The sequence below is a fragment of the Doryrhamphus excisus genome, chromosome 19 (assembly GCF_030265055.1).
Source record: "Doryrhamphus excisus isolate RoL2022-K1 chromosome 19, RoL_Dexc_1.0, whole genome shotgun sequence".
Classification (NCBI taxonomy): domain Eukaryota; kingdom Metazoa; phylum Chordata; class Actinopteri; order Syngnathiformes; family Syngnathidae; genus Doryrhamphus; species Doryrhamphus excisus.
In genome coordinates this window covers 13,297,829-13,313,038 of record NC_080484.1, presented here as the reverse complement: position 1 = coordinate 13,313,038, position 15,210 = coordinate 13,297,829, and the positions used below count along the sequence as shown (strand labels likewise).

At 44.8% G+C, this 15,210-nt stretch overlaps 1 protein-coding gene across 1 annotated transcript; it reads left to right on the top strand.

Annotated features, from left to right (window-relative positions):
- Positions 1 to 3,630: 3,630 nt before the first annotated feature.
- Positions 3,631 to 13,976, top strand: dll4 (delta-like 4 (Drosophila)). The gene is made up of 11 exons (XM_058056126.1): positions 3,631 to 3,989; positions 4,060 to 4,311; positions 4,470 to 4,527; positions 5,240 to 5,503; positions 6,938 to 6,998; positions 8,143 to 8,273; positions 8,441 to 8,610; positions 9,430 to 9,649; positions 10,348 to 11,074; positions 11,152 to 11,260; positions 12,666 to 13,976. Exons 1-11 carry the CDS (start codon positions 3,942 to 3,944, stop codon positions 12,669 to 12,671), a joined length of 2,046 nt encoding a protein of 681 aa, XP_057912109.1. The 5' UTR covers positions 3,631 to 3,941; the 3' UTR covers positions 12,672 to 13,976.
- The last annotated feature ends 1,234 nt before the right edge of the window (positions 13,977 to 15,210 follow it).

The following is a 15,210-nucleotide window of genomic DNA, read 5'->3' as shown; positions in this document are numbered from 1 at the left end:
AAGAGTGTTATCAGCTCTGCTCGGCTACTAAAGCTGCTGCAAACTGTTCCTGTCACACCTTTTACTGCCCTTCCATTGCAGGTAGACGGGAGACGTGGCCATAAAACAAAGCAGATAGGGCTGACTCTATTTGCCGTGAGCCTTCATTATGGCACAAAAATCCCAGACGACAACACGGGAAAGGACGGACGAGCAAAGACCGATGAAGGTTTTGAAAGTCAACAAGCAGGAGAATTTGCAGCTGATGGAGCGTAGTATGTGTATATTTAGAAAGAGAGCAGCATGCATAAGCCATTGTGCCCGTGTGGACTCACTGGGGACACAACAGGTGTGTCAATAGCAGCGCAGCCCCGCGTAAACACAATAAACGCTCTCCATTTTCACTCTCGGCGAGGCACACGGCTACTGTAGAACGACAACAGAGGGCACGGCAACAATCAACAGTTTTGACCAAACCTATAAGACAGGGGTCTCAAACACGGGGCCAAATGTGGCCCGCAGGACACTAGTTTGAGGCCCCCGCCTTGATATGAAAGTTTAATGTTAGTGCGGCCCACGCAAGTTTGATATGGATGCTGTATGGTATCATGTACCCAGAAAAAATTATTACGTTTGATTAATGTTCATGTTAAAGGTTAAATAACTGTTAATAGTTATCCTCCCTATCCGTGTGGAAGTGGTATGTTTTTGGCTATTTAAGTTGAAAGGAAATAACTTGAAGGCTACCGTTTAGGTCGCTAGCTCTCTAGTTTGCGAGTTAGCATGTGTCTCAAGACGCTGCAGTTGCGCAATATGTTGTAAATAAAAAGAGTATAAATGTGACTATAGTCGTGTTTTGTCATGTCTACAGGGCTCTAATAATGCTTTGTTCATTTTAATCTGAAAAAAATAATTTGTCTTCCCACCAACTATATGTGGTTTCTTAAGTTTTTATTATTTGTCGTTTTATTATTATTATTATTATTATTATTATATTTATTTATTACTGATTGATTGATTTTCTTTATTCTTGATTTGTTTATTTATTTTTCATCTTATTTTGTGCGGAAAAATAAAAATTAAGATATTTGAGAACAGTGGAATGTTTTATCAGAGCTTTTCTTGTAGAAAATCAAAACCAAAGCAAAGTTTATTCATTTTTCTGTTTTTAATAAATGCGTTTTTTTTTTTTTTAAACCTGATGCGGCCTAGTCTCGCCCAGACCCGAGCTCCAGTGGCCCCCAAGTACATTGAGTTTGAGACCCCTGCTATAAGACATAAATACATGCTTTGATGGAAACGGGTTTCTTTGTCCCACCTTGTCGTTGACCGTGGACTGTGAAGCCTGCCCAGATGAACAGTCCGGTTCTCGATGCCCTAAGAACTGGTTTGGTGTTGTGCAAAATTGTATACGTACTAAATGACCATGCTTTCAAAAGAGAGCTATGCTTTCTCATGCACTCTACAGCATTATCAGTTCAATTCTCTATAAAGAAAGAAATACAGCCTCTGTCTATTTTTAATCGCCCGATGAGAACTGACGCAGTGTTAGCTAAAGAGCTAACGTGGTAAGACCACACAACACACGTCCGTCACGTTGGCAAAGTCAGGCCAGTGTGGAGACGTTACAGGAACAGGTTGGAGGTTGGAAAATTGGCCCGTTTCCCTCTGTGAACAGATGACCAAAAAATGGCGGGCCCAGCCCGCCAGATGGTAAACGAGACGGATAGAATGACAACTTCGAGCCATCGCACGGTGAAAACACGTTTTGTGCACGTTTATTATCAGAAAAGACCGCTTTGATGTCATTTTCCATAGATTTGGAAATACATAAAGATACATCAGCTACAATAATGCTTCTCTTTATAACACAATATGGAAGCGAGGGCTGCACATTTCATGCAACTTGACATCTACAACCTAGTGTGTGTGTGTGTGTGTGTGTGTGTGTGTGTGTGTGTGTGCACTCATTTGCATACAGCTGAATAGTGATGTGCCCGCACACTGTGCACCCGTGTGAAGGCGAGTGCGGGACACGCGCCTCAACAATGGAGAGGGAGGGATGCAGGGGAGGGGGTCACTGCTTAAACTTGTCACGCGCCATCAAAGAGGGCGTGAGGGGGGGTGAGGGGGGCGGGATTACACACCTGCACACATTGATGATGGTAAATGTGTGTCAGGTAGAAGTGTACAGTAAATCATAATCCCTTGTTTATTATTTTCAATGTCAACTGGATGTTTGCCCCAAAGGCCCGAAGTCGCTGTTATGCCGTTATGTTGTTATGTTGCTGCAGCTCATAAAAGCACTGCTGACACCTGTTAATAGTGTTGCTGTTTCTGGAAAACGCATCATTGATCAAATGTATCTATGCGGCTTTTTGACCTGCAGCGTCTTTTTTAAAAAAAATTATAAAAAATGATGATGCATGAGCAGCAACGTTTTGACTGTCAATTAGCAAGATGGCCGACTGGATAGCAAACACCACCACACCGCACCGTAATAACACTGGTAATCATTTATCTACTCCATAGAGTAACACTTTATCTACACATTATTATGACCGCATTTAATAAGAATAATTATTAATAACAAGTAGGAATATTTAAATTGATTAATATATGTGTTATTAACATGATTATTAATATGCAGTAGCAGTACAAATTATACTAATTAATTGATACATAGCTTTTAAAAAGTGTTTACTAGTATAATTCAAGCTAATTTAGATGTATTATATCAAATATTTATTTATTATATATATTATTTATTATATACATTTGTCATTTAAATAAGCGATTATTATTTTCAGAACTACGTTTCAATATTATTCATTAAATTAGCTGATATTGACTGATAAGTCAGTTAAACTGTATTTTTAGTGATATATTATAATATGAATAATATATTTAATATTATATAATTACTGTATATGTATCCTTATGTTCTACACAAATTATATATATTTAATATATTGACAATTATACATAATATATCTGATATATTCAATATTTGTCAAATAAAAATGTACATAATTATATTAGAGTATTTTTTATGAATAATGAAATTAAATCCTGATTTAATTAAATGTAATACATGAACGTATAAATGCAATTAGTCCAACAGCATTTGCTTCAACTTAATTAAAAGTAAGGTCATTTAATACCTTTCATTAACAAAGAATAATCCAATGCAAACCAAAATAAATCATATTCATAGGTTCTATGGCTTCATTAAATATCATACAATTAAATCATTGCCCCCCCCCCCTCCAATGAGACACGTGACATGGCTAAATATTTGCACTAATTAGGCAGCCCTCATTGTCCGCCAATCTTTGCACATACTGAGCAGCGTGTGCGCCAAAAAAGAAGTCATCAGATGTTGGTGCTGGCTAATAAATGACGCAGCGTGCACGTATTCATCTGGATGTTTGTTGTTGGGTCGTACAGGGAGGGGGGGAGGAGGAGGATGAGGAGGAGGGGGGTGAGTACTTAAAAAAAATAGGAAAGTGGGCGTGGTCCCGGGCCGTGGTGATTGGCAGTTTACGTAATGAGGCGGCTGGTGAAAGTCTATAAATGAGGGAGGCTCACGAGCCGTGGCTCCAATGAAGAGGAGGAGGGCTCCGTGGACGCACCGTGGACCTCTGCGCAAAAAAAAAAAAAAAACACAACAACTCCTACTACTACAAGACGCCGCGCGTACACGCTGCAGCGGAGACGTGCACGTTTGTGGAGTACAGTGCCATGCGAGGGGGGGCTGCAGGAGGCGGAGGGGGGGCCAAGCTGCTTGTGGTTGGATATTGGGTCACATTTGGATAACTTTTGGGAGATCCGGGAGCTGCGGGAGTGGGAATTCGGAAGGATTTATCCCCTCTTTTTTTTTTAATTCTCTGATTTCATTCATCTCACATTTGGAATTGTACGTCTTTTTGGGGAAGGGGGGGTCATTCTGCTGAGGAAGGATGGCAGCGTGGTTCACCTTCACCCTCGCATTCAGCACCATAGCACAGGTATGAGTGAAGGACGGGACTGGCTTGTTTTTTTGGGGGGGCTCTAACATTTTCATTGCCTATCTTGTAGGTTTTTTGCTCGGGGGTTTTTGAGCTGCACCTCCACGAGTTTCGGAACCACAGGGGTCTGCTGGCCAACGGGAGCGCGTGCAAGCCCACCAGCTGCAGGACTTATTTCAGGATTTGTCTGAAGAACTACCAGGCCGTGGTCTCGCCGGGGGATTGCATTTTTGGGAGTACCAGGACGCCGGTGCTGGGCTCCAACTCCTTCAGTGGCACGCCGCCCGGACCCATCCAGATCCCCTTTAACTTTGGATGGCCGGTAAGATTTGTGGAGGGGTTCTTTTCTAATCATTAAACACGCTGCACTCAGTTGATTGCTTTATCTTTGAAGCAACTCATTCAATTACGAAAAATATAAATGATATGTTCTATATGAGGTGAAAAGATCCACTCTTCCTTTTTGGTTTCTCCCTTCAGGGCTCCTTTTCTTTAATAATTGAAGCCTGGCACTCTCCTCATGGAAATCTACCTGTAGGTAAGTGCAGTGTTCGACTTTCGCCACAGGAGGGCGCCCCAAGTGCACACTCTCCATGCAAAACTCAAGTTTACCTTTCAAGATGTAATGGTTTAAAAGAGCTAAAAGCAACATTGCTACATTTCAAAAGCACTTTTTTTTTAATCTCCTCCATACTTTGAACACATGTTGACACCTTATTCGGCCCTCTTTGTTATGAACTCGCAGACACCTTCTTCATTCTTCTTCTCAACACAATTGAACTTCCTGCGGTTTATTTTTGGCGTGGGAACGATCCGTGGGCTTTGGTGAGAATACGCAGCGGCTGCCAAGAAGCCCTGACTGCATCTTCCTGTATTTTACACCTTACTCTGTTCCGCCCTTCTGGAAGACGGGACCGGGGGCCTGGGAATGTTTTTGCCGACGGAAGAGAAAGAGGAAATTTCAAACTTGAGTTTATCTTTCATCTGGGCTGTATAGGATGTGATAAGGGATGCAGCTTGCCACCGGGCAGATTAGTCAAGTGGAATGAGGCGACGTTTGAAAACGCCAAAATTTATGATACGCTCACATGGGAAGAAAGGAAGTCATTGTACCTTTAAGGGTACAGTTCGTTCTGATTTGGTTCTGGAAAAGCTAGACATAGTCACCTTGGAGTCCCAAAACCACCACACAACCTTAGAAGATGTCTCTAACAGAACCGTAACTCATTCTGCCTCCTCTCCCCTTCCAGATACCGAAAACCAGGACTTTTTAATAAGCTTTTTCGCCATCCAAAGACAACTGAGCGTCGGCACCGACTGGTGTCAGGACACGCAGACGGCCGAGCAGACCGAGCTGAGGTATTCCTATCGCTTCGTCTGCAACGACAGCTACTACGGCGAGAGCTGTTCCAAGAAATGCACGGCCAGGGACGACCGATTCGGACACTACACCTGCACCAGGGACGGACAGCTGTCCTGCCTTCCTGGCTGGAAGGGGAAATACTGCGATGAACGTAAGGCATCAGCTGTTACCTCGGTTTGGGTTTCTACTGGGGCTTTGTTGTCGTTTGGTCTTATGGTGGACTTGCCGTGGTGCTGTTGTGGAACAAAGATGCTAGCATGTCCGAACATGACTATTGTTTGCATTTTAACTCTGTTTTCATTGCCAAGACCACAGTGGTGGTTTATTTACAGACAGAATTACGGTGATTGACTTTTGTGTAAGTTATTTCTACAAACAAAGACATTTTCTCTTTTTGACAAACCTGGGTTATGGTCTAATTCTGCCTTCACGCCCAGTTGGAACTACTTATCTAAATCATAAACCAGCACATTGTCTTTGTCGGAATGGGCCAATGAGGAAGCCTGCTGACATTCATCCCCCAGAAAGCGGTTTTAAAGATGGCGGAGACTTGCAAGTATCCAGAGATTAGACTGCATGCAGAAAAAAAACAATTTTATTAAGTTGTAGTTGCTTTATGAAGGAGATTAGCATCCAAACGAATACCCATTTGTCATGGTGAAAAGGAAACATCACATAAAGATACTTGGTTTCCTGGGACAGCAACACAACAGCTTTCTGTTGTATATTGAAGCGATTGTACGTATTCAAAATGTACACCGGAAAAGGTGGGAACGGGCCAACCAGGAGGCCCGATAACATTTGCAGGCCACCCCCAATGTGACAACAAATTAATCAAAAAGTGGCGCCCAGAGACTAATGGCAACCATGTGCTGGGTAGGAACACCGCGGGCGACAATGGATCTGTCAGCCATGCCGTTTGGTGGCCAGAGAGAAATTGGCACGTTTCTATTTCGACCAAAATTCCAAACATATGGCGTGATGTGCTGCAATTAGGAGAATCATACTTCATGAGTGACTGCGGGGGAAATAAGCCAGACTGGGAGTGTTTGGGGGGCTGCTAGAGTAGCTTCCGAGCATGTCGGACATTTAGCATAGACAGGTGTGCTTTACCTGATACTCTATTATTTACCACAGTACTGGGCCGCGCGTGCGCTGTAACCTAATCCGCCTGGGGAGAGGCTCGCGCGTGCGTGCCGCACACGGCGAGGTTAATCACGCTGCTATTATCCCGCCACGCGCCACCGAGCAAGCGGGCGCGTGGCGCTTGCAGCAGCAGCTGCAAATATGGCGGCGGCGGAGCGACAAAAACAACAATAGTGACAGCTGTCTGCTATTGAGAGCGAGCATCTGTTGCAGGCTAAACTGGCTGCTTTTACCGTCAGCCGCTGCTGTAATGTTTGAGCCCAGCGAGTCCGCCCCATCAGCACAAACAACTCCCCCCTCCCCGCCGTAACGGGCGGCGGTGGAGCGAAGTTATTTATAAAAACATCAAGTTTGACCTCTAACAAGTTGCTATTTCTCTTACTACTAGAAGCAACAAGAGATGTATTTTCATTTGTTTGTGTGTCTATGTACCCTGCAGCGATCTGCCTGGAAGGCTGCAGCGAGAGGAACGGCAATTGCTCCAAGCCTGGCGAGTGCGTGTAAGTATTTGAAAGGGGTCATATTATTAGGTACGGTTATTATGAGGTCCAGTGCAAGAGCAATGCGTCAAAATCTTCCTAACCCACCACCGTGAGGCCAAACTCCACGAGTGATTAACACACCCATAAAAATGTCATTTTGACACATGCCCCACCCCCCATCCACCCAAAACCCTCCTGCCATTGTTCACTCGCAACACAATCCAGGTTCAAGCCCTAAAAATATTCCCCACACACTTAAACACATTTTCAAGTATAAACTATACATGTGCTCATCACTAATGGATGGTCATGTATAAGATGATTGATTAACATACAACAATGGTGTGTTCAAGGGCCGCTGAACAAAGTGTGACATTGCAAGCTTGGTGAAAAAAAAAGCATGACTTTTATTTATTGCGTCGTATTTCTAAATGAAACAGTTTGGTGCCAAGGTACTTCATGTTGTTTTGGGATTCAAGTAAACAACCTCATCAGACACAAGCTCAATGCAGCAAGCGTTACTGTAGTCTTACCGTCACCTACTTCGCCGACCTTTTGTAATAAAAACAAGCTATGATCATCAGTAAATTCCCTGTCTGTGGGGCATACGCTGAGACAAATTCTTACCCGGATCATATTTTTGCCCTCTTTTTGAGAGACGCAAATCCATCATTCCCCAAGCAACAGAATGAGGTTAAAACCCTTTTGGATGCCATCATTAAGCCGCTCCCACGTCTCCGCACACTCAGCAAAGCAGCGTCCTACAGACCATAATAGCATAACATCTTGGCCCGCGCTGGGAGTTCTGATGAGAAATTTAGATTGGGAATTGGGGGACGTCGGTGTCACCTGTTTCTATTTTTGCAAAACTTGGAACTGTTAGTGATGAATAACTGATTAGAATATTGGACTATAACACTTCACTAAGGGGTCCAAACATTGGATCAAAATATTCAGCCTTGAGGTTTTGATTAGTTGTCTGGCATTTAGAACTTAGTTGCCTGTTAGATTTTGCAGATGTGCCTAATGGTTTGGGGCTTTTGAACACACACATGCACACAAATAAATCATGATTACACTAAAAATCTGCTCAAAAGTCAAATAGTGAACTAGTTGTAGTGCATATGAGTGGAAGATCAGTATGTTTTGTCGCCCCCTACAGGTGCAGAGAAGGCTGGCAGGGCACCTTCTGTGACGAGTGCAAGAAGTACCCGGCCTGCAAGCACGGCACCTGCCAGCTACCGTGGCAGTGCAACTGTGAGGAGGGCTGGGGAGGCCTATTTTGTGACCAAGGTAAGAGCAGTGCAGTGGTCCACTTTCCAAAACCCCTCTCATGTTGCCAGAGTCTGCAGTACATTAGCTCAATTGGGTTTCCGCCCCGAGTGTCCCCTCGATGGATTACACACATCCGGGGCGGATAACGTTCTTTCCACTCACTCCTCTCTCCTCTGTCTTGTTAGACTTGAACTTCTGCACGCACCACCATCCCTGTGTCAACGGCGCCACCTGTATGAACACGGGCCAGGGAAGCTACACGTGCACGTGCCTACCAGGGTTCACGGGGGTCAACTGCGAGCTGGAGATGCAGGAGTGCGACAGCAACCCCTGCAGGAACGGAGGGATCTGCACGGCAAGTTTTTTCATTCATTTCTTCCTGCTTCCTGCAAACACGTTCGTCCTTAACGGGTCAAAAATACCCTGGAGACTGTTAACATGTACGTCACAACAAGTAACCGTTAGCCATAAGTATGTTTTAGCTCATCAGAAGCCAGGAAAAAGTCATTTTCAGTAATTTGCAGAGAGATTAGGACTGCTGGTGAGCTGGAGCCTATCCTAACTGACTTCCAGTCAGAGGCGGGGTCCATCATACAGAGACATTTACACCAACTGACTAGATTCTCCAATTAGCCTAACCTGGATGGTTTTGGAATGTGGGAAAAATCCGGACTACCCAGAGAAAACACCCGGGAAGATCATGCAAACTCCACACAGACATTCTGCAAATTCAAACCCGTAGCACCTGACTATGAGGAAGACGGGCTGAGCCACTACGACTCTGGGCTTGCAAGCCTTGAAGAAAGTTCATCAAACGTCAGGTTCACACAAAATGTACTGCAGTAAGTTCAAGGTTTCACTAGTCAAAAACCTCCAGACCCTTTCAGTCAACTGAAACATGATTTGTTTCAAAACGGGCTACCAAACTGGAACATAAAACCCTGGCAGACTTCCACCAGGGACCACACAAGCCTTGTTTAGATCAGTAACAGAATTCTGAATCATGGTTAAGAAGTAATCAAGACCGAAGCTTGGAACAAACCCTGCGCTACTAAAACAAACAAAAACCTGAATTCCTCCACTGGCAGAACTACAGGTTTAGCTGTGTTTGTAAAAGTATGTCTAAGTCTTAATGTGGAAGTCTAAAGCCAAATTTCCATCTGTGTTCCCTCAGAATCTGGAGAGCGGCTACATGTGCACGTGTCTAGAAGGCTTTGAGGGTTCTCACTGCGAGCACAGCCTCCTGACGTGCGACGATTCGCCCTGCTTCCACGACGGCAAGTGCTGGGAGAAAGACAACGGGCGGAGCTACATGTGCGAGTGTCCCCGCGGCTACACCGGACTCAACTGTGAGAAGAGAGTGGACAAGTGCACGTCGCTTCCCTGCGCTAATGGTACGACCTTCCTCCCACCCCGACACCCTCCCCCCAACTGGAAGTTGTGCGGAACAACAGGAATTGCTGGGAACTGGGTGTCCATTGTCCTCCGTATAAACAGTCGACAGCTCGGAGCTGAAGCTTGTAAATGTCACCGCAGCTCGGGGCGGATGGTTGTTGATGAAAGCGTGGGACAAATATCTTGTTTGATTTGGGTGGAAATGTTCTTTGTGGGAATAACAATCACGGCTTTGTAGTGTGCTACTCATTGGATGCAGATGTGTGAATTGAGACCTCCTCTTAGGCGAATTTGGGATGTTGACAAGTCAACACTACATGGATACTCGAATCAGTAATAATCAGTCAGCAGGGGTTGGACTAGATCGCTTAGATCCCTCCGAATTCTCCATTACTTAAGGAACAATTTCATATTTTTAGTGTAGAATTGGGTGTGGAAGAACTTGAGAGTCCTGACTGTCAAACACCTTTGGGGTTCGCTGCGAGAGAGATGCTGAGTTAGGCATCATTGGAATCTTGTAGGAAGGGGGGAGGTACCCGCAAAAGGGTACCGTCTTGGCCTCGTAAAAGAAAAACACTTACCCTGGAGTCTGACAATAAGTCCTATGGGGTAGCTTAGTAACGTACCTTGAGGGACTTGGTTTCTAACAAGGTTGGCGTAAGGGCCGTGTTAACAGGACTCTTCCTCCCCTCTGTAGGTGGTCAGTGCCTGATCCACGGTGGCATGCGTGTTTGCAGTTGCCGTGCAGGATTTACAGGCCAGCGCTGTGAGATCAACATCAACGAATGCGCCGGCAACCCGTGCATCAATGGCGGCACCTGTCTGGACCGAATCAACGACTACACTTGCGCCTGCGCGGCAGGCTACAGCGGACGTAACTGCGACAAAGTCCTGAACGAGTGCCCCCTACATCCTTGCCTTAACGGTGGCGTCTGTACCGTCGGGCCCGGTAAAAGTCCAGGGACCTGCGTCTGTCCGCCTGGTTTCACCGGTCCGAGCTGCGAGTTCTTTGCCGCCGTGACTTCACAAGTGGGAGAGATTCAAGATGGCTTCCAGTGGGCGGCGGTCTCCCTGGCCGTGGGGCTGGTGGCGCTGCTGGTGCTGCTGTGCATGGTGGGCTTGGCCTTGAGGCACATCTACAGGCAGAGCCGCAGGCAGCACGACGACACAGAGACCATGAACAACGTGTCCGGCGCTCAGAGGGACAACCTGATCCCGGCGTCGCAGTTGAAAAACACCAACCAGAAAATGAGTCTGGAGGTGGACTGTGACTCGGAGAAATCGAACTTTATCTATAAAAACTATCATTTGGACCCTTACAGCTCGAAAACAAAGGAGTTTAAGGATGAGAAGTCACAGGAGGACAAAAGTCTTATTTATGACAAGTGTTTAGAAGAGAAGAGACCCTTGAGTAGAGTGTGCAGGTAAGACAAGACCTCCTGAATCATTTGCATGGCTCTGCTTCCTGTTTGCGCTAACACCGCATGATTTGTGTCCGCAGTGAAAAGCCGGAGTGTAGGATATCCACAATATGCTCCCCCAGAGACTCCATGTACCAGTCGGTATTTGTCATAGCCGAGGAAAGGAGGGAGTGTGTCATAGCCACCGAGGTGAGCCACAGTACCGTCTAGCAACTTCTGATACCACTCCGTACCAGGTGTCGGGGCATTAGTAGAAACTGTTTAACTACTCATCCAATCTTTTCCGGTTCGGATAAACTGCCGTGTTAGCAGCCATGCTAACCCCTACAACGCACGTAGCTATCCTAAGATACCAAGAATCTGAGATCATGACTCAGCACAACTTGTGTGTGACTGTTTACCAACTTCCTGCTTCCATGGAGGGGTGGGCTCAAGGAAGAACACACTTCGGGGTTGCTGGGTTTTTTTTGGACATTCTGCTTCGTTTCTCAGTGAATAACACTTGAATCTTGACATAATTCAGGAATATAAATATGGACATTTGACTTGTACAAGTGGCAGGTTGAAAAAAATAAATTGCGTCTCCACTGTGTCGGATTAGTAAGTAGTTGCAACCAGACAGAGACAGGATCCGTGTAAGTTGGTAAAAACTCAAACCCTCAGCCTCAAGACCGTTGGTTTGACAGTCCGGGCTTTTTCCAAAGGTCCTGTGTTGAACACACACGTGGCGCTGAATCACGTTACATCAAAACTATTGAAGAAAGAAAGCATGCAGATAAAGTCAGTCATCTTCTGCTTCCCAAGGCTTATCTCGACTGACAAGGAAGTGGAATTATTTCTGCCAGTCAGTTCGTAGTATAAGACGACAAAATATCAGGGAGTGAGCCAAGTCAGTGGAAGTAGTCAGATATTTTGTCGGCATGTCACTTCTGGTCACATGACTGTGACATCTTTTTTGGAAAGCAGCGTTTGCTAGTTTACGCAGCAACGACAGGCCAGCGTTTTCAGATTTCCCGTTTTCCAAAAATAGCCTTACAGACCACCCAGAACATGTGGATGAATGATGTAAGACTCATTCGTTTTCTACCACTTATCCTCACGAGGGTCACAGGGGTGCTGGAGCCTATCCCAGCTGTCTTCGGGCGAGAAGCGGGTTGCCAGCCAATCACAGGGCACATATAGACAAACAACCATTCACACTCACATTCACACCTATGGACAATTTGGAGTGGAATGTGGGAGGAAACCGGAGTACCCGGAGAAAACCCATGCATGCACGGGGAGAACATGGGTGGGATTGAACTCGGGTCTCCTAGCTGTGAGGTCTGCGCGCTAACCACTTGACCGCCATGCAGCCCGGATGTAAGACTGGAACGCTAATATACTAGACCTGAAAACGTTTCCTTGTGGACAGCTCAACCATAGTGACGTTTTCTGAGGTCCCATCATCAAAACAACTTAAGTTAACTTAAGATTCTGGAAACCCCAGAATCCAAAGCGTAGTTCCAGAATTGAAGCTGCCATGCCCATGGTGTCAACAACAAATGAGGCCGAAGCTTTTGCTGACATTGTCCTCTCCTTTTCCCAACTCCAGGTTTAAAACTGTGAGCGACGCAGGAAGAGAGGACACACAATCGAGGCAGAATTCAACATTCTGGATTGTTTACAAATGCCGAGGAGAAGAGACTAGAGAGGTTTTTCCATGTCCACTGCTGCTCTCTGGAACACTTGAGGGACCCATGAGAAGCCTGCAAGGCCTGAGCAGTGGGAGAACATTAACTTATCATCTCTCGGACTTGTCAGAAGGAGGTGAAGGTGGATTGCCCGCCGCTCCTTTCCTGGCCTTGTGTGATAATCACTCTTACCAGCCAACCAATCAGTGAAAGTTGCCTGAGATTTTGATCCCGTTCCGGAAAATCCAACCCAACTTCTTTGCCCAAAAAAAAAAAAAAAAACCCAACCGCTGCTGCCACCTTCGCCTTCTATGCAAATAAAAAAAAACTCAGGGTGGAGCCCCACAATCCGACGTCACAAACACTGAGAGTAATGAATGTCTGAAACGTCGTCTGCAAGAATGAAGACGACATGCAGCCGAATTTCACTAGAAGCCTTAAAAGTGGGATGTGTCGCTTCATCTGTGCCCTTGCTTGTCTCCTCTTGGATTGTTTGCACTACAAAAAAAAAAGTGGGGCGAAATTAACAAGGTATGGAAGCCCGTTTCGCCACTGAAAGAAAAGAATATCCCTATGCGAAGTTGCAATTATGAGATAAAAATTCTGAATTATGAGACTAAAATGTCAAAATTATGAGATAAAAAGTCTTCAATATGAAGTAAGTGAAAATTATGATATAAGAAGTCACAATTATGAGATAAAGTGAAAATGATGTGAAAAAAGTCATAATTATGAAGTGAAAAAGTGAAAATGATGTGATCAAAAAGCCATAATTATGAAGTGAAAAAGATGTGATAAAAAGTCATAATTATGAGATACAATGTCAAAATTCTGAGATATAAACTGTGTATGATATTGATCACATGGCACTGGGCACATAATCTAAATAAATAAATCTCATAATTGTGACTTTTCACCGCATCAATTCCCACTGGGATCTTTTTTTTTTTCTTGGAGCAGCGTAGCGGGCCTCCATGAGAAGGACTGTGAAGAGAAGCATGCATAGAAGTGTTTCTATGCAACCCAAACCAGATCACACCACTGCCTGCCTACGACACATTTCACATCTACACAACCACTTTTTTTAAAGTGATTATTTCCAGAGTTTAATTTAAATACGACACATTGCTCTTTATATGTTTTATAATATTATTTTGTATATAATGCATATTTATAAGGACCAAACTTCTGAGGAATAAATTTTTTTGTGGAAAAAGAAGAGTTCAAAGAGCTTTTATTTTGAAAAAATATGAAAAGGAGTACACATGATGATCAGATGTCGTTTTGATTTATTGCTCTTCCGCAGAGGATCACTTGGAATTGAACAAATGCGACCTGGCTTAAGAAGATGAAACCCAGCTGAATGTTTTTGGACATCATTGCCGCTTGAAGTCATTCCTGGAAACGCCTCTGGCTGTCAGCCCAAACCCTGTCCTGCCCCCCCCCGCCCCCCCGCTCCTCAAATTGGCTTGAAATTCAAATCCGTTTCCAGGGATACCGCCCCCCCTTGAGCTGGAAACGATGAAACAAAGCTTAAGCACGAGGGAGGCAAAGAAAGAAGAAGGGGTAAAGCCCCCCCCCACCTCTCATAATGCGCTCACACACGCGTCACCATAAAAACAGATGCTGCAAGGGGAGCCCATTAAAAAAAACAGCAGCATATGCCAGCCATAAAATAACACACACGTGCACACTCCCCAACTGCCGGCCTCCCCCTCCAGGGTTAAGAGCGATATTTCACTACCCGCTTCTGTACCACCCACTCGGGGGCAAACAAAAGGGGCCTGGCACTGGGGGTGTCACCTCAGAGGGGAAGGGGCAAAGGGGGTAGGCTTTTTAGACCAGATGGGAGGCAGTGCCATAAATCCATGAAAATAAAAAGAACAACATCTCTATTTTGCACAAAAAAAGGGGGATATCGTTTTTTTCCAGGGGAGTGGGAGGTCATCCCGTGATAAAAATCTTCATCCAAGACATCCGCTTCCTCAAAAGTCCTCTCCTGCCTCCAATTAATGAACCTCACGCGACAAATAACACCCGCTAATCAGCAGCATCCCGACTGTTTGGACCGGAATTTTCCCCTCACATGCATCCTGTTGGCTTGCGTGTGTGTGTGTGTGTGTGTGTGTTGTGTGGCGTTTTTAATGGGACAGAGGGAAGAATACCAGGAAAAGTACTGTTTCATGGCCTTTTTTTATTTGAACTATCAAGCCCAACAATGTACAGTACTTTAAAATAATGACTGTTTTTGTTGAATGGGCACATGGCACATTTGGATGTCCACTTGTTGCTAGGCAGAATTCTTTGGGCTCAATTGATTTTTACTTTACTACGGTTGTAAACAATCAATTTGGGTCAAAAGGCACTTTTCGCCCTTAAAAGTGCTTGAAAGAGACTTGATAACAAGTTCAATATAATAACTAGAGCTATCAAATGATCAAATTAATTAGTTGTTCAAATTAATTC

What these genes read in the sequence shown, in the direction of transcription:
- dll4 (XM_058056126.1), top strand. Translation starts at nt 3,942, where the DNA reads ATGGCAGCGTGGTTCACCTTCACCCTCGCATTCAGCACCATAGCACAG. An exon ending in TCATGGAAATCTACCTGTAG is followed by an intron (nt 4,528 to 5,239) that starts GTAAGTGCAGTG and finishes CTCCCCTTCCAG; the next exon opens with ATACCGAAAACCAGGACTTT. An exon ending in GGGGAAATACTGCGATGAAC is followed by an intron (nt 5,504 to 6,937) that starts GTAAGGCATCAG and finishes TGTACCCTGCAG; the next exon opens with CGATCTGCCTGGAAGGCTGC.